General features: G+C 42.9%; 4 protein-coding genes and 1 long non-coding RNA gene across 6 annotated transcripts in view; 2 read left to right on the top strand and 3 right to left on the bottom strand.

Annotated features, from left to right (window-relative positions):
• The window catches only part of foxd7 (forkhead box D7), a 48,549-nt gene extending 41,082 nt beyond the window's left edge, over window positions 1–7,467 (top strand). Inside the window, exons 4-5 of the transcript XR_011103636.1 lie at window positions 3,269–3,540; window positions 7,295–7,467. The gene's annotated coding sequence lies outside the window, so the exon portion shown is untranslated. The remainder of the gene's footprint in view (window positions 1–3,268; window positions 3,541–7,294) is intronic.
• Window positions 7,468–8,270: 803 nt separating this feature from the next.
• On the bottom strand, window positions 8,271–10,884 carry si:dkeyp-69e1.8 (uncharacterized protein LOC100001340 homolog). Its single transcript, XM_068719163.1, has 3 exons — window positions 10,773–10,884; window positions 10,201–10,355; window positions 8,271–9,546 (listed from the first exon to the last, which is right to left on the bottom strand). The coding sequence occupies exons 1-3, from the start codon at window positions 10,795–10,797 to the stop codon at window positions 8,698–8,700; spliced, it is 1,029 nt and encodes a 342-aa protein (XP_068575264.1). The 5' UTR covers window positions 10,798–10,884; the 3' UTR covers window positions 8,271–8,697.
• Window positions 10,332–11,032, top strand: LOC137878754 (uncharacterized). Its single transcript, XR_011103638.1, has 2 exons — window positions 10,332–10,424; window positions 10,728–11,032. It is a non-coding gene; the product is annotated as an uncharacterized lncRNA (long non-coding RNA).
• A 602-nt stretch (window positions 11,033–11,634) lies between these two features.
• hmgxb4a (HMG box domain containing 4a) lies at window positions 11,635–18,397 on the bottom strand. 2 transcript variants are annotated; one of them, XM_068719153.1, is made up of 13 exons: window positions 18,329–18,397; window positions 17,561–17,656; window positions 17,144–17,280; window positions 16,939–17,014; window positions 16,258–16,839; window positions 14,957–15,160; window positions 14,675–14,853; window positions 14,423–14,504; window positions 14,259–14,323; window positions 14,054–14,150; window positions 13,773–13,936; window positions 12,535–12,657; window positions 11,635–12,378 (listed from the first exon to the last, which is right to left on the bottom strand). In XM_068719153.1, the coding sequence occupies exons 2-13, from the start codon at window positions 17,586–17,588 to the stop codon at window positions 12,334–12,336; spliced, it is 1,782 nt and encodes a 593-aa protein (XP_068575254.1). In that variant the 5' UTR covers window positions 17,589–17,656; window positions 18,329–18,397; the 3' UTR covers window positions 11,635–12,333. The 2 variants fall into 2 exon arrangements, with proteins under 2 accessions (XP_068575254.1, XP_068575253.1); XM_068719152.1 differs by having other exon boundaries at window positions 17,552–17,656.
• Window positions 18,398–18,648: 251 nt separating this feature from the next.
• ankrd54 (ankyrin repeat domain 54) lies at window positions 18,649–22,425 on the bottom strand. The gene is made up of 8 exons (XM_068719167.1): window positions 21,718–22,425; window positions 21,150–21,197; window positions 20,956–21,054; window positions 20,781–20,852; window positions 20,511–20,558; window positions 19,994–20,118; window positions 19,758–19,865; window positions 18,649–19,585 (listed from the first exon to the last, which is right to left on the bottom strand). Exons 1-8 carry the CDS (start codon window positions 22,118–22,120, stop codon window positions 19,511–19,513), a joined length of 978 nt encoding a protein of 325 aa, XP_068575268.1. The 5' UTR covers window positions 22,121–22,425; the 3' UTR covers window positions 18,649–19,510.
• Between the last annotated feature and the right edge of the window lie 175 nt (window positions 22,426–22,600).

Here is a 22,600-nt window from a genome sequence, read left to right on the forward strand (position 1 = left end):
TAGTTTTCTATTATACTCTGGGCAGTTTGTTGCATAAATCCACGGTGGACACACGCACGCACGCACGCACGCACGCACGCGCACACACACACACACACACACACACACACACACACACACACACACACACACACACACACACACACACACACACACACACACACACACACACACACACACACACACACAGTTGGATGGGGCAAGCATTGCTTCATAAACAATTGCAGCCACACACGCTCGCTCTAGGAAGGAACATGAAAACAGCTCTAATGGGAAAAAGATGAGAGGGCTCACAGAGAGCACACCCAGAGAGAGGAGGAGAGAGCCGAGCGTTGGACACCGCTGTCTCAGCCCTGCTGGCACACAAACAGTCTGGAATCAGACGCAAAGATTGCTGCCTGAGGTCGCATTGTTCACCAGGCCCTGTTGAACAGCTCGTTGACTATTACACATTACGTTCATTTCTCTCTCGTGGTTCCCATTGTTTTTGCTGTTGCTTATATTTCTGTACTGCGGCTGTATTTTCACCAATATTTTTATTTTTTTATTTTTTATTTTTTTTAAATTGAGATCATTTTGGTATTCAATTATAAAAATTAAGTTTTTGAAATCTACACATTTTCTTTTTTAAATATGATTTTTTTTAACTAAAAAGTTACTTGCACCATATCATTGCACTTTTATTATAAAAAAACAACAACATGTTTTTGTTCTTTTTTCAGGAGTCTTTATCTATGCTGATAATACTCTCGGAGCTCACCCAGAGCAGCTCTGCATTTTTAAAGTAACGTTATTATTGTGTTCAGATGAATCAGCTGATTTAAACAATTAGTTTGAATATTCAAATGTCACAGATTGAACGCTCTCTGTGACTCTGAAGAGAGACTCCAGGTCGGTAGAAGTACGTTAATAACTAATCCAGTTATTATCACTCTTTAGGCAAACAGTTTGGATTATTTTGAATAAAGTGATAACGTGTGATGTCGGTGTAAACCAGCAGCGAAGAGGAAACGGCCCTGTGCTGTTCAGGAAAAAGTGTGTCATCTTGTTTATTTTCCTCTGGTTTGCTGTCTTTTCCAGCCCATAGGCCGCGATGATAACTAAAAAATATTGCGGCGTCCACGTCTCACAGCGGACCTGCCCCCTCAATCCACAGAGGGACCACAAGGCCCTTACAACAACATTTTTGCTCCGAGGGAGAGGAGCAGGAGTTACAGCCTGTGTGTTAATGATGGCTCACTGGTGATTCCCTCACGTGTTTGTTCAGATTTTGGCTTTGCTTATACATACAAGCACAAATCAAACTCTCCATCCATTTCTCTTTTTTGTCCTGATGAAGTCTCATCTTCAAGAGCGGAGGTTGGCCGACGCTCTGACACCGAACTGGCCTTCCTCTGTGCTGTTTTTGATACTTTTGTGTCCCATATCTTCCTGAAGAAACAAATTCCCCTCCAAAAAAATTCTCATTAAGTTTTCCCCATAATGCCAAGTCCATCATTGCTCTCTACGTCTCATCCGCGGTGTGTATCCTCTATGACGGACTAATATTTGGACAGGTGTTTCGTTCATACACATTAACTTCAAGGGTGCTAGTGTGCTATTTCATTGCAGTTTCATAAAGAAAGAAAGAAAAAAAAAAAAGCAGCATATCCTGGCTGGTGGATTCTTAAGCTGGTACTGTGTACTGTAGTGTATACTGTATGTGTAATCCCTGACAATAAAAAACTGTTTAGCACCAATTTTCCTTTACTTTTAAAACGTTCTTTTTTCCCCCCGTTTCAGACAACTGCAGAGGCCACATCTGGAGGACAGATGTAGGCCTAGACCCAGAGCTTGTTCTCTGCCTTTGACTCTCGCTCTCTCTCTCTCCCTAGCTGCTTCTCACTCACTCTCTCTTTCTCACGTCTTATCCCTCCCTCCCTTCCTTCTCTTCTTGGGAAACATGAGAGCTGGGCTAATTTTCTCTCTCTCTCTCTCTCTCTCTCTCTCTCTCTACCCACCCCGGCTGGACCACCCACATTCGGAAACGCCTAGCTGTTCCTGAGGCAGAGCCGCCGGCAGTTTAGAGAGACACTGGGAGAGCAAACGAGAGAGAGAGAGAGAGAGATGTAAGGATGGGTTATGACTGACGGTTTTAGCAGAGTATCAATTACATCAATGTCAAAGCCATAACCTGCCATTGTGTAAGGAGGAGAGTCTGGGAGAGACGGCTGCTTTGGTGCTCATGAGTTCATGCAGCATGAATCCTGGGCTCCTGTTAATAACATATCCTCTCACTTTATTCCGCAGCGTATTTGATGCTGCTTACTAAAAGTGCATCTTAAAAAAGCGCCCTCATGCTTGAGGCTTGCCTTTGGTAAATGCTGCACATCTTTAAGCTAGAGAACATTCTTAACAACTTGATCAAACTGTGTAAAAAAAAAAAAAACGAGACGCAGAAGGAAAACGTCTCAGGGTATGACAGGGACATGTACTTGAAACAGCAGCTTTTTGTTTGTGTGAGCAGTAAATAATTATCTCTCGGTTCATCAAACGTGTGAAACTTCTCCGATATAAAAGGTCAATGTCTCCATCATGTGGATGTCTGTTAGTATTGCCTCTTTGCAAAAGTGGTTTTAACCTTATGTGGAAATGACTTGTAAAGGGACTGATAATATTTTAATGGTTAATAAGTCATTTATCATTTCTTTATAGACCACTAATAATCCACTCATTAGACCATTTTTTTGTTTTACAAAGTTGTGAAGAATCTATTTGGTTACTTTATATCCCCCTATAATATGACACCTATGACAACTGACAATAAGTGCTGCTTTGTCTTGGATGTGTAGCTTTGTGATGAAGTAATTACAAAGTGACGGGTGCTGATGGTCAGGTCCTCAAAGCAGAGTTGGAAAAGTGCTCCTTCTTCAGAGTGATTCAGGAGTTACTTTGGCCACATTATATCCAGGGATGGTGTGTCCACAGAACCGGACAATGTGTCCGAGTTGCGTTCCTTCCTAGGATTTGCAAGCGACTGTTGACGCCTAATCTGACTGGCACAAAATCCTGAAAACCATCAGGAGAGAACCTACCTGCTGCGTGGACGGAGGAGTGCGAGCAGAGCTTTGATTGCCTTAAAAGTAGAATGGGGGCTTCTTCAGTCATAGCCTAAGCTAACTTCTCCTTACTCTTCATCCTAGAGGTTGGTTGCCAGCTACGATGGACTGGGTGCTCTGAGCTCTCATCTCAGTTTTGCCACATTCAATCTGACCTTCGTGTTTTACAGGAAGCCAACTCTGCCATCGAGGAATTCCTGAGGCTCGGATGCAGTTAAATGACGCCAGGCCTCCAAGGAAGCTCTCGTGCTGCTCAGACGGCGGGACTGGATAGCGGCACAAGACGGGTCACAGGTACCTGCAGCTCTTAGCATGACTGGATCGTGGAACAGCGGACCCAGCTCCACTATGCTATCGAGGGCGCTACCAAGCATCTTGAGGCTACAGCTGCTCAGCGTAAGAAGAAATGATCGACGTGTGCGAGATGTTCCCCTACAAGAAGGTCAGTTGGTCCACCTCAGGACTTCGGAGTCAGAGGCCGTCACAAGATCCAAGACAACTGGAGCTTGTTAGTGTACAAAGTGCTGAGGGTGTCGGAGGATCGATGTACACCACCAGTGAACCACGGATAAAATCATTTGTATGTGAAAGGGCTCGCTCACTATGATGAACCTCTGCTTTCCCTCAGCTTTATTTGCTTTTTGGTGTTTTTCTGCTTCTTTGATTTCCATGCCCAGAACTTTATTCTTTTGGTCCATATTCAACGCTCATGCACATGGGCGCAGATCTCCGATTCATAGTACAAGTCATAGTATGTCATTCAAATTTCATCAAAAGTCTCGGTATAGTATACCTTTAAGTGCATTGCTGGATTGGGAAAGCGACAATGGGTTGCAATTAGTCTGAGTTGTTGAAGTTAACATTTAATGTTACACAATAGTGAGGCGTATGACTCAAGAGAAATGTTTTCAGTTACATTGTTCCACCTCTGACCAAAAGCAGCACACAGCCAGTCAGTGTAGGGATTCAATACAGTCAGAGCATAGCGTGCCAAAAAAAGTGTAGTAAAAACGTCAAAACAGTATGTCATGAAAGTCATAATATAGTATGGAAGAAAATGTCTGCAATAAGTCATAGTATAATATGTCATACTATAGGATGCCATAGACTCTTGATTTCAAAAGAAAAGTTATGTATGTATGCCATAAAGTTACAGTAGAACATGTTAGTATAGTGGCAAACTATGACGTGACATTTGTACTACTTAATGTACACAGACGTTTTCATGGTAATCTATCCTAATGTATTTCCATGCCATGCTGTACTGTAAAAAAATGTTTTGATATACTGAGCAAGGACCTTTTTATGGAAAACTGTTCTGAAATGTTTAGGACACGCTAAACATTTCAGAAGACATGCTATGACTTTTCTCTTAAATGCTATTAAGATTTTTTGTTTTGTTGTTTTTCATACTATACCAACTTTGTTATGCCATGCTATTACACTGGCGTTCAAATGTCTACACAATATTTCGGATCAATTTGATGTTATTTCAATGGACAAAACATGTGCTTTTCTTTCAAAAACAAGGGAATTTCTAAGTGACCCCAAACTTTTGAACAGCAGTGTACATGACTTTTTATGACTATATTATTAGTATTACTATTCTCTGACATTTTTCTGAAATGCTTTGGTTTTTACCTTTTCATGACATGCAATATACTGCACTACAGCGGCGGGCCGTGCATTTTATACCTGGGCCTTCTGTGCTGTCCTACTACAGTTGAACCATCTCCTAATAAGCTCATTATGACGTCACAGCTACGGTTATTTGTTTCTAGGGGTGTAACAATACACGTATTCGTATTAAACCGTTTGGTACGAGGCTTACGAACCGAACAATACGTTTGAATAATACTAGTGCATTTGAAAAATGCAGAAGCTTAAATTGTGGGAAAGATAATGTTTTCAGTGGACTGCGCTCACGTAACAGACAACAGGCTTTGTGACCTCTGAACCCGGAACAATAACAAAAAACAGCTTAGGCTGCGGCACCGCGCGTGTCTTCAGGGGGGCTAAGCTAACTAGCTTAGTGGGGAAACAACAGCCCGAACGGATTCAATTGTCCGGACTTTAACTCTGCGCATGACAGGATGCTTCGTAATTAACGGACAAAGCATATAGTCCAAATCAATGTAATTAACACAATGACAAGAACAACTCACAAGAACCAGTCACTTATATTTATATGACAACAAAGCAACAAATCAATCCAGCAACACTGCGGCGCTAGAGCACGAGCCATTCATATTATTCATAAAAACGACACGATAGACAAATGAACACAGTAGAAACGCTACTGCAGATGTAAAGACGCAAAATCAGTTAACTTACCACAGCTGCTCTTCACTTTAAAAGTCCACTCAGGTCTCTCCAAAAGTTTTCAAAAGCACGTAGCTTGTGCTGTCCTGTCGTGTAGCTGCCTTGGTTAGCGTAGCGTAGCTCCAAACAGCTCCAAACACCAAGAGCTCAGTCACAAATAAAACGCATTCTTAGCCATAAAATGTGCAACGCTTCCCCGCAGCTGTCAGCCAGAAATACCGTTCGTACAAATCCTTCTCCATGCTGGGTCAAGGCTGCTAGCTGTGGGCTTGACCGACCCTTTGATATGATGTCCAGCTTTTCTGGAAATGTCCTTCTCCAGAAATCCGTTTAAAAACGCTACAAATGTCATGTTAATGTCATAACGTCTTACATATGTTTCAACTTGAACTCTTACTAAACACTTTGATCTGCTAGCTAGCTCTCTGTTTGACAAAAGTCACGCTGGCCCACTGACCAATCACGGCGCACCTTAATGCTGACGTACTTAGCAGGCTACCTGGGTAGCTCTGGCACGTCAAAGAATACGCCCAACATGTCAACCTAAAGATCTGATTGGTTGAAGACTATGACAATCAACAATATTGTCCCCATTTACTTAAACTGCAAGGTCTACCTAGAGGACCTCGGGCCTCTCTCCTTACATAGAGACATAGAGGCTGAATCTGATTGGATAAAAGCTCTACTTAAAACAAGCTGCACTGAAAGCAGAGCAACTGAGGAAGACAGGAGCTGTGCAATGATAAAATAAGCTAATGGGAAAACAATTATCATACTTGTAGTGTATTTGTGAAAAATTATTAAATTATAAAATAGCTATAACTTTGTGATTCTGTTTAGGCCAGCAGAGAAGGCTTAGCTGACCCCAATGGCCCACCATACATTAATTTATATTATGTAGAACGATTTTGTAAGGTTTTCTCTAACGTGCTATATGATGACAGTTTTTACACTGACTAATTGAACAAACAATGACTTTTTATAACTCTTTGACTTATGGTATGGTTTTTCAAAATACTTAAAGTGTGTTTTGACTTTTTTTGACATGCTATACTAGAGTCACACTATTGAATTAATTTTTATGACTTTTTTGAAATCCTGACTTTTTTAATCGCTTTTTTTGACATCTGATACTATGACATGACTTTTTTTTACATAAAATACTATGATTTTTGTTTGATATATTATACTGTGACTTTAGTTATATTACTTTTCTCAAAAGGCAATGCTTTTAAACTTTCTTTACTTTGTCTTTTTTATTGCTTTTTTAACATTCTATTCTGTTTTCTGACTTCAACATGCTGTACTATGACTTTTTTTACTTTATTAATAATGAATAATTCAGTATGTCATGACGATTTTATTAAAAAAAAAAAAGAATTCCCTGACAAAAGTCATGCTGTAGTATGCCATAAAAATGTAACAGTATAGTATGTCATAAAATGTCAGAGTATAGCAAGTTATAGTATGGCATATCATAAAGATGGCAAACAGTCATATTATTGTACATCATAAAACTGTAAGCTATAAAAATGGCATAAGGGTCACACTATCATCCCATAAAATGATCATATAAAGACAGAGTAAAACATTTTGTAAAAATAAATAAATAAATAAAAGTCAAAGTAGAGTATGCCATTAAAAGTCACAATACAGTATTTAGTTAAAAAAGATCTCAAAAGTATAGTATGCTTCAAAATGTCTTTAAAGAAGTCATAAACAAATGTAAAATGTATATAACAATAATGATATAGTTTGTCATAAAACTTTAATAGTAAAGTAGCAAGCCATAAAATGTCATAAGAAAGTCAGACTATAGTTATGCCATAAAAACCGTTTGGCACGCTGTACCATTCTATGTCGCTTCCCTCCAGATCCGACCCACCTTCATCTCCAGAGGGCTCTCATCACCATCTTCGTCCTTCTGAGGGTCGCAATCTTGGTCGCTAACCTCTGGGCTGTCCACCAGAGCAGCTACGGGGCGACCTCCAGAGTGGTCCCGCCTTCATCTGTGACCTCACGGTTGTCAACAAGAGCAACTCTGCCCCCCCCCCCCCCCCCCCCCCCCCCGCATGCTATTCCTCCTGCCAGTCCTCCAGAGGGCATCTTTTTGGATTTTGGTTTATAGGTTTTTCCATTACATACCTTGTTTCTTTCATTCCAAAATTAAACAGTTTCCTGTTTAATTTTTGATATACTCACCTTATGTGTCATGTCTATTTTTACCTCCTGCCTTTGTGTGATTAGCCCGCTTTGTGATTCTGGAGTTATAAAAGGGGGTGACGTGGCAAGGCTAAATATAAATGATGCATGGTTCTGCACTGGCCTGGACTCAGCAGAGATAACAAAACAGTTGATCTACAGGAGAATACATATTTGAAAGCAATACAGAATGAGTGAGGGCCTTACTGCATTATATTTCATTATATTATGTTTTTGATTATCACCTGCCCCCTGAATTTAGTTTTCCTGTACCTAAATAAAGACATTTCTACCATAAACTGGTTATAGAAAATCTCAAGAATGCAGTAATTTAATAGTTTGATGCTCAAAATATTCTTTTACTATTGGTACTAAAGCCATATTGTTATGCTAAAACTTCTGTACTGTTACCTCAGTAGCATTTTGAATGCAATACTTTTACCTGTAACAAAATATTTTTAAACACTGGGGCTTTTTAAAAACTTTTTTTTAACTGAAGTAAAACATCAGAGTACTTCTTCCACCACTGTAAATGTGTCTTATAGACTTAAAAAGTGCTAATATGTCAAAGTTATGTTCAGTTTGTTTCTGCTGCCCCCAAGTGGCAAACTGTGTTATTGCAGGATTAATACCATTTACATCTGCAGATGTTTTGGAACACTGTCATGGAAGACAACTTTATTTATCATTTACATTTATAGCTTCAATAACTGAGCAAGCTAAGTCATCAAGATGACAAAGCAAGATATACTAGAGGAAGATGAACACTTGTCAAAGGGACGTTTCTAACCTGGTAAACATTGTTCTCATTAATTGGTTATTACTGATCTGTGAAGCCTGATTTATTAATCATTAATAAAGCCATATGATAATACGGTATGCTTGATTAGAGAATTGTATCCCTTCTGCAATAGAAAATATAAGCACTGGTGCTCAGTGGTCAAGCATAAATATTATTTGGCATTATTTACCAGCTGGTCAACCAAATAGCTCAGTAATACAATGGTGTGCCGAACACAGTGAAGTGACTTTAAGGTGCAACTTAATGCATGACACACTAACATGAGGTGACCTCTCATTTAGTTTTCTGCGTTCTTCTTCTTACCACCTCCGTAGCCACTGATCCTACAGTGGCTCCCATCATGCCTCCATACGGCCCTCCCACAAACAGGCCGACCAGTGCTCCCAGCAGGGCCTCCATTCGCATCATTTTGGGCAGCCACCTCATCCAGCCCGTCAGCTTCTCCCACAAGCCCCAGAGAAAAGAGGGAGCAGGGGAGGCAGGTGACGGGGGGAAAATACTATCCACATCCACATTCAAGTCACCTACGCTCCTCTCTGCCTCTTCCCGGACCGCCTCCATTTCTTCTTCTGTGACGTTTTCCTCCGGTTGTGAGTCCGTGGGAGCCACCTGGTCCCCTCCTCTCCTCCGCCTCACGATCTCTACCTGCCTCTCTCTCACTCTTTCCTCGGCCTCCTGGTACAGAGGACAGCTGCAGTGCTGCGTGCCGCTCACACTCACCGCCTGCTCGACCTTCTCCAGCAGCTCTTCAACGGCTTCCCCCTCCTCTGCTTCTCCGCTGCGGGTCTCCAGGGTGTGGTAGCGGTCACCGCATCTTTCCACCAGCTCCCGGAGGTCCTTGCGCCACGTGGCGAGGTACGCCTCCAGCTGCTCCTCCTCGTCCAGCTCCTCGGTGTGGGTGAAGAGCACGATGGTGTTTGCGCTGACTGCGGAAGGGCCGAATAGCTTCTCCAGGACGTCCAGGGCATTGGGCTCCCCATCGGCTGGCTGGTTCACAGGGACACACAGCAGGAAGGCGTGCGGTCCGGGGCTGGACAAGACGATGAAGGAGGATATGTGTCTCCTCCTTTCCTCGGGGTCGCAGCCTGAACCAAACCAGGCCGGACTGGAGACGACCGCCACCTACAGAGAGATAGCAGAAGCAGAAAATCAAGGTAAAAAAATCCAAAGTGCATTAATGCTACAAATTGATATTTCACTGTAACACAATCAAACAGAAGACAAGTAGGACTTTGTATAGATTATATTTACAGTAAGTAAAGTAATTGGAGGAAGAGTTTATGGAAAGCAGGACAGAAAATATTTGCATGTATCTACGTTTGCATATGTTTGAATGCAGGTGTGTAACTGTATTAATTCATCACTATATAAGATTATAACTTACTGGATATGATCTTGCCTGCAAATGTATCAACATCCATTAATAACATTTACATAAAAACTATACGGGAGTAATTGGCAGCTCTTGTTCTGAGTTCCCTCTGTTGCTGATAATTGTTTGGAAAAGGAAATGTACTTATGACTTCTGGTGACTAGTAGTTCTTTTGATTACCAATGTTGATGCACTTATTGTAAGTCGCTTTGGATAAAAGCATCTGCTAAATGACTGTAATGTAATGTAATGTAATGAGAGATGTGAGTGTTATAGGGGTCAATGCTAGAGAAAGATTCACACTAATGTGTCACTATAACGATAATAAGTCTCCAAACTTAGTGTGTTGCCGGTATACTTCCCCCTCTCAGTGTATATGTATACTGCGAGTATTTCACTCCTACCTGTCTACCTGCAGCCTCTCCTCTGTGTTTGCTGCACTCCTGCATGGCGGCAGCATCTGCGTCATATTGAGGGGGGTCGTTCAGGCCCAGGATGCTGCTGACGGCCGATCTTTTTCCGGCCCCGGTCCGGCCCAGCACCACCAGCCTCCGCTCGGCTGCTCAGCACCGACAACAAGGGCGGAGACACACAGCAGTGGAAAAACCACATCATGGCACAGTCTACTGTACGTGGTTTATTTTTAAACATGCATTTACTGTATGTTGTCCAGAGACTACACAAGTTTTTTTCAAAAGTACAGGCAGCATTTTATGACAACATGATTGTTTTAATTCTTACATCCTTCTAAAAGTACCGGACTATCTGATGTGTATTAAGTCAGCTGTACTAAACGATGTCGTGGCATTCAGCCGTGACCGTTTTTGCATTTCCACGAAGTGGCAGCGCCCTTTGCAACTGTCCGCACAAATACCGTAAACACTCCACCGGGAGCCGCTCCCTCTCACTTTCCTCCCGTTGTGTCTCACAGATACCGATCTTCCGGTTCACGGAGGGACATCGGCGCTCAGCCTACCTGACTGTGCAGCAGATGTTGACATTTCTGCGCCCGTTCACCGCCGTGTTTAGCGCTGAATATGGGACGATCGCACTTCCTCGTTCCTGTGGTACTGGAACTCAACTTGACTTGACTTGGGCGGAGGGGGAACACAGCTCCATCTGTTGTGGTGCCTGGTGTAGCAGGAAGTCTCAAACCGGGGCCCGCGGACCTGCCCGGGGTCCGTTACAGTTTTCGTAGCATTTCAGCTCACAAACTTATAAAAGCTATGAAAAGTATTCACCCCGCTTGGACTTCATTTATTATTACTTCCATGGTTTAATACAAATAGGCAAGTATATTATTCATGATTCAGCTGTAAAGCCCTGACCAACCGTATCTGTTATTTAATAAACTAATTAACTAAGAGTGTGCATGCTAGCAGCTGTTAGCTTTACTTGGGCACAGTAGTGCTTTACGAGCTAAATGCTAACAGTGGCATGCTCACAATCACAATGCTATCACTGCTAATGTTCAGGGTATAATGTTTACCGTGACAGTTTAGCATGTTAGCATGTTGATAGTTGATGACTAGCCTCAGAGAACAGCTGGGTCTGAAGGGAGTGTCATAATTCATCCTGAAAGGAAGCAGTGATGTCCGATTTCATGGCAATCCGTCCAAACGTTCCTCCAGACAATTCACTAAAAAACAAACAAAAAGGTCAACCTCGTGGTGGCGCTTGATGACAATATAGATTCATTAGGATTCATCCTCTGGCCACCGAGAAATTTCGTGCAAATCTGTCCAGAAGGTTGTTGAAGTATTTGTGAACCGACGTTGCCGTCCCCAGAGCCGAGCTGCACGCATGGCTAATAAAAACAAAACAAAAGACGCAGAAGCTGATTTTGGAAACAGTTTTAATGTTGCCATTTTTGTTAAATGTCTGACATTGATTTGTTTGAACAGCTCCTGATTTAAAACAAGGTTGCACCTAAAGGTGCTTTTTCTATCACTTTTCTACAGAGCAGTCAAAATCTAAACACTGTACACAGTAAAATATCAAATGTATAAAACCTCATGGCATGACAGCATTGTTTACATGGTAAAAGAAAAACAAGAGCAGCTGTCAAATATATTATGTTGATCGTGACCAAATTACTTACATGTTCCTGTACTTTTAAGTAAAAAAAAAAAAAAAAAAAATCAAATATGTAGACAGAACACTCAACAGTCAAACACACTTAAAACAAATGCACGCATACACTCACTACATTTCATACGCACGCACACACTCATTTGTACAATAGACCCACACTGTACAGTAACAGTAAAACTAAGCTGACATGCCAAGAAAGATCAACGTGTTCAGTAAAATGTTTCATTTAAAAATATAACAATTAAAAAAGAATTAAGAGAACAAGGTTTTTAAAAAAATACACTTTAAAAACGTTGACGCTAGAAATATCCAAGTTTTCAGATGCCGAGCAAGTGGCTTAAATTAAAGTCCAAAGTCCAAAGGCCCCTCCTGTTCAGGACCCCTCCAGTCACATCTGCTGACTTCTGATGCCAAATCACTCAACTCTGAGTATCATCCTTTACTCACAGCCCAGGCATGATGTAGGCAATATTGTCCAACGTATTCGACTGACAGAGAGCGAGAGAGAGAGAGAGAGAGAGAGCGATGTTAGGAAACTGCAATGAAGATGCACACGACCGCTGCCAAGTGTACACCTGAGTGTATATCAAACAACACCTGCAGTAGTTTAATTCACACATCAATAACGAATGCTAATACTTTACCAGGACGTTCCGAGGACATCCGTTTAACTGTGGTATCTGTGCGGTGAGACAGTTCAGCGGTCCCAGCGCACACAAGATGGAGTCGAGAAGAACAGACAGACTCCCGGACACTGCCACCATCCCCTGAACCGAAGAAACATCAGTCACATGACTCACTCATTCCACTGCACACTAGTAGCGATACATCTCCAGGGGTGAAAGTCGGCTGTTTTCTGCTCGGGTTTGTCCGTTTGTGTTTTTGTTCACGCATTATGCCTCATTTTCATTATTAACATTGTCAGATAGGGCCTTTGTGTTGCATTCACGTGGCGTCGTAAGGAGTTCCCAAATGGGAAAGTTCACATGAATGCCCCCTCAAGTTGGAAGAAAAACTTAAAAACAGCTAATGTGTTTAAGCAATAAAATACAACACATCTTCCATGTTGTTTCCATACTACGAACTACGACATACGCTACGATGAAAACACAGAAGAAACGGGACTATCCGAGGAGCACCTGAATGCACCATCGTCAGCGCTCTCCGAGTGCCAATCTAGTTCCCTCATGGATTGCTTCTAAGTTGTTCCAGTGTCGGTGTGTCGTGTGTAGCACAGGATTGCAGGCTTTCAATCCGGACTTGCTGCCTCTCTAAAAAAGTGTTTCATTAACCTGCTGCTGGCAAACGACAACGTCTGCTGCAGCATGCTGTCTGAAATCAAGTGCTGGGGGGTTTTGGGCTTGAAGTCTTGCAAAAAGTGAAACGACAACACGGAGAGCAGGTCAAGCAAGCGATGCGACTTCTGTAACGCTGCTGCAATAACTGTGAGCATGCGCATATTTACTTCCTGAACGCACACAGTGCTTCTAACTGTTCAACTCGGTGAATTTAGTTGTGGGTCCTAATTTTCTTCAAATTTAAAATAAAACAAATTGTTAGGATTTTGAAACTTTTGTCAACATTTACAAATCATTCAGCAGCACTTACACCATTCAAATGAATAATTTGCTAAATATGATGTCAACTGTTTTCATTTCTTTCCACACCATACAGCTGTAGACTTTAATCTACTTTCACCCCTAAACGTCTCCTTGTTACCCTTCAAATAAAACACGTGGAGCTTTCTCAAGTGGAAAACAAAGCTTCTTTCTTGTTATGTCTATTTTTGATATCTATTAATCTGCTTTACAGGTTATAGGTTACATCCACAGCAGATTGGCCTGTAAATACAGTATGTGCACGCCTGCATGTGGAAACCTACCTCCGTTTCTTGTAGCCGATGCCCGATCAGGGACAGGGACTCCCCCAGTAGCTGCAGGTGAGCTGCTGCATCGATGGGATCCACCTCTGGGACTCGTGCTGGGGATAGCGACATGGTGCCAGATGCTCTGTTGGGTGACACCATCCCTGTGACCGCGCCTACAGCTTCCATGACCCAACACAAACACAACAGTTATGAGAACTGACAGAGAGACGCAAAAAGTTGTGAAATTCTAAAACGTATTAATCTTCATCGATCGGTTGAGTTAAAGTCGATGATACCTTTGCTTTTGCCCTCATTGACACTCTTATGTTTGACTGTGGTGGCCTCGGCTTTGTTCTGCTTGTGCTGCAGATACTGAGCTTTCTGCCTCCAAACCTGCACAGGACACACAGAGGGACACGCTACATTCAGTGCACTGCAAGCATGAGAACAATACTCAAAATGATTTTCTGATATGAATTACAAACGAGGACAAAAACTTACCAACTTGTCTTTCTCCGGCATCGCCTTCCACACCTCTGCCAACCTTTTGCTCAGCTCACCAAAGACTGCAGATTAGAGAAACATATTGTTTAAAATGTGTATTTTAGACATATTTGAGAGGACAATCGGTGTCATTACATACCGGATGTCATAACATCACCCACCTAGTCCTGGCTGCTCTGCATTTATGTTGACCCTGTACTCCTTACAAAACACCTGATACGCTGTTGTGTTCTTCTTCTTGGGCTGAGAGAGGACAAAAGAAATGAACTGATGATTAACAAACGCAGAGAGAAAAAAAAAGCATTGAACAGTTTTTTCTTTGCCTTTTCATTCAAAGCTAAATTTGCACGCCGGCCGTTTTGCAACTTAAAACTACAGATCCAAAAAACAAACATCCCTGAACAGCTTCTCACCTTATCTTTTTCCTTCTCGTGCTTTTCCCGATCTTTCTCCTCTTTCTTCTTCTTCTTCTCCGTCACTCCGTCGTTGCCTTGGTGGTGGTGCGGAGGGACCGGCGTGCCCATGGCATACATTGGGCCGACGGCGCTGTGTGTGACAGTGGGGTGGGAGTGGCTGTGGCCCCTCGATGAGTCTGAAGAATGTCACGCAAAGATGAAGCGATTGGTAATGACAAGTATCGTGTTGACACAAAGCGACTCTTTACTTGTTGTATATTCAACACGTAGAAAACTCACCTCCAAATCCTTTGCTGTGCTTTTTGTCCTTCCCACTTTTTTCCTTGTCTCGGTCCTTTTCTTTGTCCTTCTTCTTCTTGCTTTTTTTGCTCTTCTTCTTCTTTTTCGACATGTGTGTGTATGAGTCATCTATAACCAGTTCACCCGCCTCCAGCTCACCCCCAGATGAAGAGCTCTCATCTCCCATGCCACCTCCGTAATGACCTGATTAACAGGGAACATCATCAATGAATATCAATAAACAAAATCTGTCATGGGGGTCAAAACTATTTAAGGTGGTATGGTACATTGGCACTACAGGTGCACCAATAATATCTGCAGCAGCAATATCTGTGCCAATACAGTTCAGTAGTACTTGTTTGATCAGCAAAACAACAGGTTTCTAATACCACAATATTAATGAAATGATCAAAATAAAAATCTTGGTGAGGGAAAACTTGCATGGCAACCTTCAAAGGGGTCCCTTGACCTCTCACCTCAAGATATGTGAATGAAGTCTCCCCTTCACAGAGATGCCGACCTAATGCTAATCGGATGCTAAAACCAAGCAGTTCTTTTGCATGCAGTATAAATATGTAACTTTCTCCTATTCTAAAAATGTGCAAAAAGTGGGTATGACTAGGAAGCTCGATATACATGGTGTCCAGAACAGAAGGGTTCGCCATCCAATAGCCAAAAAACTAAATTCTTACAGAAATCTCCAAATGTCTTTAGATACCAAATAACAACATGACTTCTTCTATGGTGTTCCTTGAGGTCTTGGTGTCTTAATGTGGTATTTTGGATGGATTTTTTGAGCATGGGAATGGCCACCATATACTTCTATCGTAATGTTCCACGCCCTTATACACTTTATCTTCTTCATCTATTTCTCTCCCCACACCACACCACAAACCCCCTTAAAAAGACAAGTATGGGTCTATGTGGGTCTCTAATCTTTAATGTTGGAATTGTAGTTCTGCTGAGATGAACGTGAACCTATTTGTAAACCTACACAGAGAGGGGTGTTATGGGTAACCGTGGGTCGCAGAAGCCTGCAGAAGAGTCAACGTACACGCCTCCCAGACCTCACCCAGTTTTCTCTTTCTTCCTTTACGTTTTCTTTACACTGTGGTTTGCTTAACTTCACACTGCTTCCTATGAACATGTCCGTTACACTCCCGATCAATACGAGTCTGAATGAAACACACGCATGAACATGTCCAACACCTGTGTATGTTTGCTTCCGTGTAGCCCGGCGAAGCATTATTCCAACCTTACTATGAGAAAGATAACATAACTTGTATCCACTGTTATCTTACCTTCCACCTCCACCTCCTTCCCCACCACAGGCAGTGGATCTCGGCTCTGCTGCAGTTTTTTCTTGGGCGCCTTCGAGTGCTGCATCCGGTCTCTATCCTTCTCCTTCTTCCCGCCTCCTTTGGACGAGTGGGGCGGGAACGGGAAGCTCTCTCCTTCCTCTTTCTCTGGCGACATGATGAGCTTCATCTTCAGACCGTCGGCCTCGCGTAACGTCAAGGGCTCCTCTTTGGGAGCTCCGCCGTGGAACAGCGACGACTTTGAGGAGGACGAGGAGTGCTTCTTGGAGGAAGACGACGACGAGGACGCGGGGCGGGAGTGGGAGAAGGAGTGGCTCCCTTTGCTTCCGCCGCCGCCGCTGCTGCTCTCACGTTTGCGGTCCTTGGAGGAGTGCGAGGAGAACGGTGGGTAGGAGGGTTTCTTGTGTAAGTGGAGGCTGGGGTCCGAACCCGTGGCCAGCGGAGAGGTGATAGCCTGCAGGAGGCCCATCGCTGTGTCTGTCGGGTGGGAGGACGAGAGGGTAGGGGAGCGGTCTGCAGACTTGTGCTTTTTCTTGTGGGAAGGTGGACCTGAACCATCGTGGTCTGATACAGTGATGACACAGGAAAAGAAAAAAGTAAATGCAGTTGAAGAGCCATTTTTTTGTGAACTTAAACGATTATTACACTATAACAAGCTCTCACCTCTGTAATAGTAGTCATCACTATGCTTCTTCTTCTTTTTGTGCGAGTCCCCTCCAAGCGTGAACAGTTCGGAATCCTGATTTTGAATGACACAAATTTATTCAAAATATTAAAATGTGCTTCAACACCATAACTATTGGCCTTCCTTAAAAGCTTCCAGTGGTATTGAACCACATAGTCACGTTCATGTTGACAGATAACCTACCTTGGGTCGTTTTTTGGATGATTTTCGGACCTGAGCAGCAATCTCCTCTTCCTCCCTCAACAGATCCTTGTACGACCTCCTCTTCTCTCTCTGGCTACGGCCAGCTACAAGACCTCTGTCTCCTTCCATCCCCACGTCTAGAATAAATGAACAGAGTATTATAATCCTTAACTTAAAAGTAAAGATTTGATTTTAATAAAATGAGAACATTAGACACGATGAAGGATCCTGTTACGTCTACATCTTATTAAATGTTCTCCATTTCTTGTGCAAACTAGCACTCAAATCAGCGGAGCAACAGTTACGTTTCATTTATCGTGTTTCTGACTGCATAAATGTGCAGATGTTTGAGAAGTCTGTACAGTGGGAACAAAGTACAACTACATGCAGTTTGCAGGCAGACATTACCCATTCCACCTTTATTCTTGATCTCCTCAAAAGCCATGGCTCCTGCTTTGTCAACACGTCTGTTTGTCCCAGTATGTCACTGGCAACACAAGGCAGGATGCTGACCTGTGAAGTCAACACCAAGGGAAACAAATCAAACGCAAGTTACGGTATTAATATCAATACTGGACGATACAGAACAGTTATGACTCCATATTTAAAATCTTGTAACGTAACCCACGTAACAAAGGTAATTACACTCTAATAGATACTCAGTTGCTACAACTAACGTTGCTCCGGCTTAGTCCCACACTGAGCTGCCCAAGTAACACCGGAGCGGCAGGTAACGTGAACATAACGCTCCTCAAAAAGTGTGGAAGTGCTCAATGAATGGCTGCTTATTGAAGGAAAATGCAAGTTATGCTAGGTTACAATAACGCTGTGGTCTGTCACCTACAAAATAGCACAACAAATGATAGCTAAGCAAACTCCCGCCTACTTTCGTAAAGATACACAAACACACCCCCCTCTCCATTCACTTTGAGTCCTTAGCTTCCCAACATTTCCAGCACTCGAATGGGTCTCGCTGAGCGTGCCCTCAGCCTGCCGGTGAAAGCGACTAAGGAAAGCCCGAGGCTTCACACCCACAGTTAGGCCGCGGTCGCCTCAAGTGCATAAAATAACGAAGCAAACATGCATTGAACTCTGCTCGAGTCTTAATCTCCTCTGGGGTGATAAGCTGCGAGGTTTATACACACCAGGAAGAGAGGAAATAAAGTGTTTATTAAATTCTACTACCTCTATGGATCTCCAATTTACGCGGGTCCGGTCGCCATTTTTTTTAATATCGGCGAAGCGACAAGACGTGTCAACGTAGAGGAGGGGCTTCGGTAAGGCAGCCAATCAGCGTAGAGGAAAAGAAGCCACATTAACAATGCACTTGCTTCAGCTCTGTTTCCTACTCTACTGTCTTCCGTTTTCACTATGCAAAATGACAACTCAAGGCTCAACCATTGAATATGTTGATATTGAAATAAGTAATAAATTACAGAACGGAAACCCTGATAGATAGAAATTTTTTTATCGTATTGTACAAAAGACGATATTTGACAAATATAGCCAAACATATTGATTTATTGAATCACATGTATCCATTTCCAACAACACTCAGATATTTCAAAATGTTCTTATACAGTACGGTTCACATACAAACATGACATGCAATACAAGAGAAAAGGCAACGAGATACAAAGAAGCTGTCAATAAGAAAACCAAAAATACAACAGTGCAAACTGTTTAATCATTTCATGAGAAATACGTCTCTGAATTATCGTAGAACTTAGCTAATAATGGCAGGCAAAAAGAGAACAAGTCAGTACATAGACACAGCCGTGACTCACTCACTCACTCACTCACTCTCACACTCTCTCACACACACACACACACACACACACACACACACACACACACACACACACACACACACACACACACACACACACACACACACACACACACACACACACACACGATAGAGAGCGAAGATCCCACTGCACTTCTGGGTTGGCTTCTGTTCCATTAGTTTCCTGTTCTCAATGTATATTTCCCTAAGGCTTTTCTTTTATCCTCTTTTTTCTGAAAAGCTAACATGTGATACTCTTTTCTGTCTATAAATAGATATCCATTAACTTGCAGTACTGGGCATTGGTATTTGAGCATCTTTTCATTTTAACCCAGATGAGAATATTTCAAAAGAATATCAAAAGAATCTTTGTGTTATCTTGTTTAACATGACAGGGTGTTGAAATGTCACTGTCCTGTAGAGTAATGCTGTCAATAAAGATTTAGTTTGGACTATAAACAGAAACCCCCAGAGTTGTGGTTCAGCATGGTTTAGAATGTGCTTGTCTATTCAAGGCTACTGCAGCAGAGGCTTTCTTGAAAAGTGGCAAGACTTCAGCTCCCTATACACTTTTTCTTTTACCTATCCCCCAAATTCTGTTTCTGTAGACTGAGTGATGTAAAACTGGCCAATAAATCGGTCACCTCATCCACCTATAAAAAAAAAAAAAAAAGAAGAGGAAAAATACAATCAACTATGTGTACGTTTTAGTGAAATCTAAGTAAATCTATAAGAATAAAAACAAAAAAAGTAATTCATTTAAGTTTATTTTTGATTTTTAAACATGTAAATCTGAGTAGTATTCAATGAGCATGTCGGTCTCACCTGCTCTTTGGTGCGTGTGTGCTGCAGCTGTGTGGAAATGTGCTCCAGCCTCTCTTTAGCCTCACTCTGGCCCATTAAGTTCAGGTATTCCCTCAGCATTTGAATGATCTACAAGGGAAAGTCAGACGTAAAAATCTTCAGCATTTGATTGATCTAAAAAATGAAGCATGCAAGTTGCCGAACCAATCATGGATCTATCCAAAGCCTAAAGCCGGGCAACTTAACACCTCCTCTACCTGCGTGACTTCCCCTCTCAGGGTTTCTAAGCTGCGTGAATCTCCCTCCTGCAGAATGTTGAGCTTGGAGCGTGCGAGATGCAGAGGGGTCCTGCCTGCTCGGTCCAGGGCGTCCACACGGGCTCCTTGACAAAGACAATAAGAGCATGAATCTATCAGATACACGTGCGTATTAAATAGCTTTCATTCGTTCTCAATTCTAATAGGATAATAATCACACTTGCGTTTATTAACTCCGACTAAAGGACCAGTGTTGTTTTAGATCTGGCAACATTACCTGTGGCACTATTTTAGCAAGTGATATATTATATTATATTATCTCTCTCTCTCTCTCTCTCTCTCTCTCTCTCTCTCTCTCTCTCTCTCTCTCTATTGCATACATATAAATATGCTCCTTCTGGGCAACAAACACCTTGAATATAGAGTTGATCCTGCGCCCCTGTATTTTCAGCTAACTTGCAACAACAGGCTCTCCTACAATGGGAAACTGAGCAACATGTACACAAAGGGGTCTCACCTCCTCTCAGCAATGTGGTTATTACAGGCACATGGTTGGTACAGGCCGCTGCAGAAACACATATTAAAATGGGCAAGTTGTGACACAAATACAAGAATATGCATGCCTTAAACGTCCCCAAAACTTTGCTCTTATGTCATTCTGCAGTGCGCCTTCGCGCTAGCGTAAAGCAGCTGCACAGCTGTGAGTCAGAGTGAAACCACAGTCACATGCTTTACTGACCACAGTGCTGCGGGTTTTAAGGGGTCAGGGTGATGTGTTCTCTCTTACCCAGATGGAGCGGGGTATTTCCCAGGCTGTCTCGCTGGTTGGGGTCAGCGCCGTGGCTCAGCAACAATTGCACTACAGACATAAAAACGTACATTTAGAAAAAGAAGGATGCTTAACTGTCACTCATAAAATGCAGCAACCACAGTATGCATTATACATGATTTCAGCAACATACCAATGCTCTCATTGCCATTGCAGGAAGAAAAATGGAGGGCCGTCCTTCCCTTGTCATCTGCTGCACACGGGTCCGTGTCATCTTGCAGGAGCTTTCGAACTGGAAGAACACAACTGTGATCACCTTTTACCTTACACCACCTGCGAGCCATTTTTTCTTTTTGTTTTTACTGCAATCCACCTAACCGTTCATACCTGTGTCGATGTCGTTGCTGTTCGCCGCTTCCCTCAGCCTTTTCGCAGCTGTGGAGATACCACATTCAAAATGACAAGTATGTAAATATTGCTTTATGAGCGGATGAATTGGATCTGATTGTGAGCAACAAACAAGAGACGCCATTCATTGGCTTTACACTGTCAAGAGGGGGGGGGGGGGTGCTCGATCAGCCACTGATCTGAGCTGTTTATCAGTGTAACACTGAGCATGTTATTACATTAGGGACAAGACAAGATAGCTACTGGAATGTTGGTAATCATAATATGACATCTTAATATCTTCTTCTGGTATTCACTGCATTACACTGTGATATGACTGTAACACCTTTAGCCTACCAGTTGAGTTATATCTAAATTACTGATGTGTATTTTTCAAGGGCTTGCATATTGTATTAAATCAACATACTCACAAACCTAGAACATCGTCACGATATTGAGTCTACATATTACTACACACACACACACACACACACACACACACACACACACACACACAAGCTGTATTTTGCAGCTAAACGAACGAGGCCAACCTGTAGCTGTCCCTTACCGTAGATGTCTTTTCCCATAGGGCCGAGGTTCCGGACCACTCTGTGCGGCCGTCTGGCCCTCCTCCCCGTCACCTTCCCCATCTTGCTTGCCACACCACCGGCGCCGCACTCGGATCGTCCGGGCTCCCACAACAAGTGCAGGTACCTGAGCTCTTTCTCGTCCCTCGGTCCCACTCGACCCAACACCACTTTGCCCTCTCCGGTCCCACTTATCCCAAACCCGACAGCGGCGGTACCCCCAGGGTCCATCCTCTCCGGGTTTACGTTACCCCGCTGCTCTCTGCCCACCTCCTCCTCCTCCCGGGTTTCATCTTCAGGTCCGGGCTCCACCATGTACTCCCCCTCGGAGCTGGAGCGGTCGTTATCCGAGGCTGTCGCAACAATTGGGCTCCACCCGTCCATACTCTATCGTGACATGTGGATGCTGTGTTTATGCTACGCTCCTTACTACTACTACTACTGCCACAGAAAAAAGGAAAGAAAGCCGTCATACGTAGGACAACTTTGAATACGGCATCCGCACCGTCAGCGACGCCATTGCGCGGCACGTCTACGTAGAAACTCCCTCGTTAAAGGCTCCCCGTCCTCGGTACTTTGCAGTGTTTTAACAGCAGAAGACACCCTTCCTTTACGGCACCAAAATGTCCCCTATTTCACATTTTCCATAATCGCGAACGTAGTAACAGGCACACCCATTGTACAGTCAACAGATCCAGCGCAGTGATGACCAATCAGAATCCGTGTTGTTCATTTAGCTCCTGTCCAATAGAATCCACGCAACCGGGCAGCCAATCAAACAGTCCCTGTGCTGAACCGCAATGATAGCTTTGCGCATGCGCATTGTTTAAAGACAATTTAAAAAAAAAGTCAATAGTAGTCCAC

This window comes from Cebidichthys violaceus, unplaced genomic scaffold (genome assembly GCF_023349555.1).
Source record: "Cebidichthys violaceus isolate CVI_PGR_0920_01 unplaced genomic scaffold, fCebVio1.0.p SCAF_23, whole genome shotgun sequence".
NCBI classification, from domain to species: Eukaryota; Metazoa; Chordata; class Actinopteri; order Perciformes; family Stichaeidae; genus Cebidichthys; species Cebidichthys violaceus.

Excerpts from the sequence above, each read along its gene's own strand:
- si:dkeyp-69e1.8 (XM_068719163.1), bottom strand. The coding sequence starts at position 10,797 with ATGTCAACATCTGCTGCACAGTCAG. Across the intron at positions 10,356-10,772 it reads AACATCTGCTGCACAGTCAG|CCGAGCGGAGGCTGGTGGTG; the intron begins GTAGGCTGAGCG and ends GGTGCTGAGCAG. Across the intron at positions 9,547-10,200 it reads GAGAGGCTGCAGGTAGACAG|GTGGCGGTCGTCTCCAGTCC; the intron begins GTAGGAGTGAAA and ends ATCTCTCTGTAG.
- hmgxb4a (XM_068719152.1), bottom strand. The coding sequence starts at position 17,588 with ATGGCTTTTGAGGAGATCAAGAATAAAGGTGGAATGG. Across the intron at positions 17,015-17,143 it reads CATCCAAAAAACGACCCAAG|GATTCCGAACTGTTCACGCT; the intron begins GTAGGTTATCTG and ends ATTCAAAATCAG. Across the intron at positions 14,505-14,674 it reads ACGAGAAGGAAAAAGATAAG|CCCAAGAAGAAGAACACAAC; the intron begins GTGAGAAGCTGT and ends GTCCTCTCTCAG.
- ankrd54 (XM_068719167.1), bottom strand. The coding sequence starts at position 22,120 with ATGGACGGGTGGAGCCCAATTGTTGCGACAGCCTCGGATAACGACCGC. Across the intron at positions 21,055-21,149 it reads CAGCAACGACATCGACACAG|TTCGAAAGCTCCTGCAAGAT; the intron begins GTATGAACGGTT and ends GTGTTCTTCCAG. Across the intron at positions 20,853-20,955 it reads CAATGGCAATGAGAGCATTG|TGCAATTGTTGCTGAGCCAC; the intron begins GTATGTTGCTGA and ends TTATGTCTGTAG.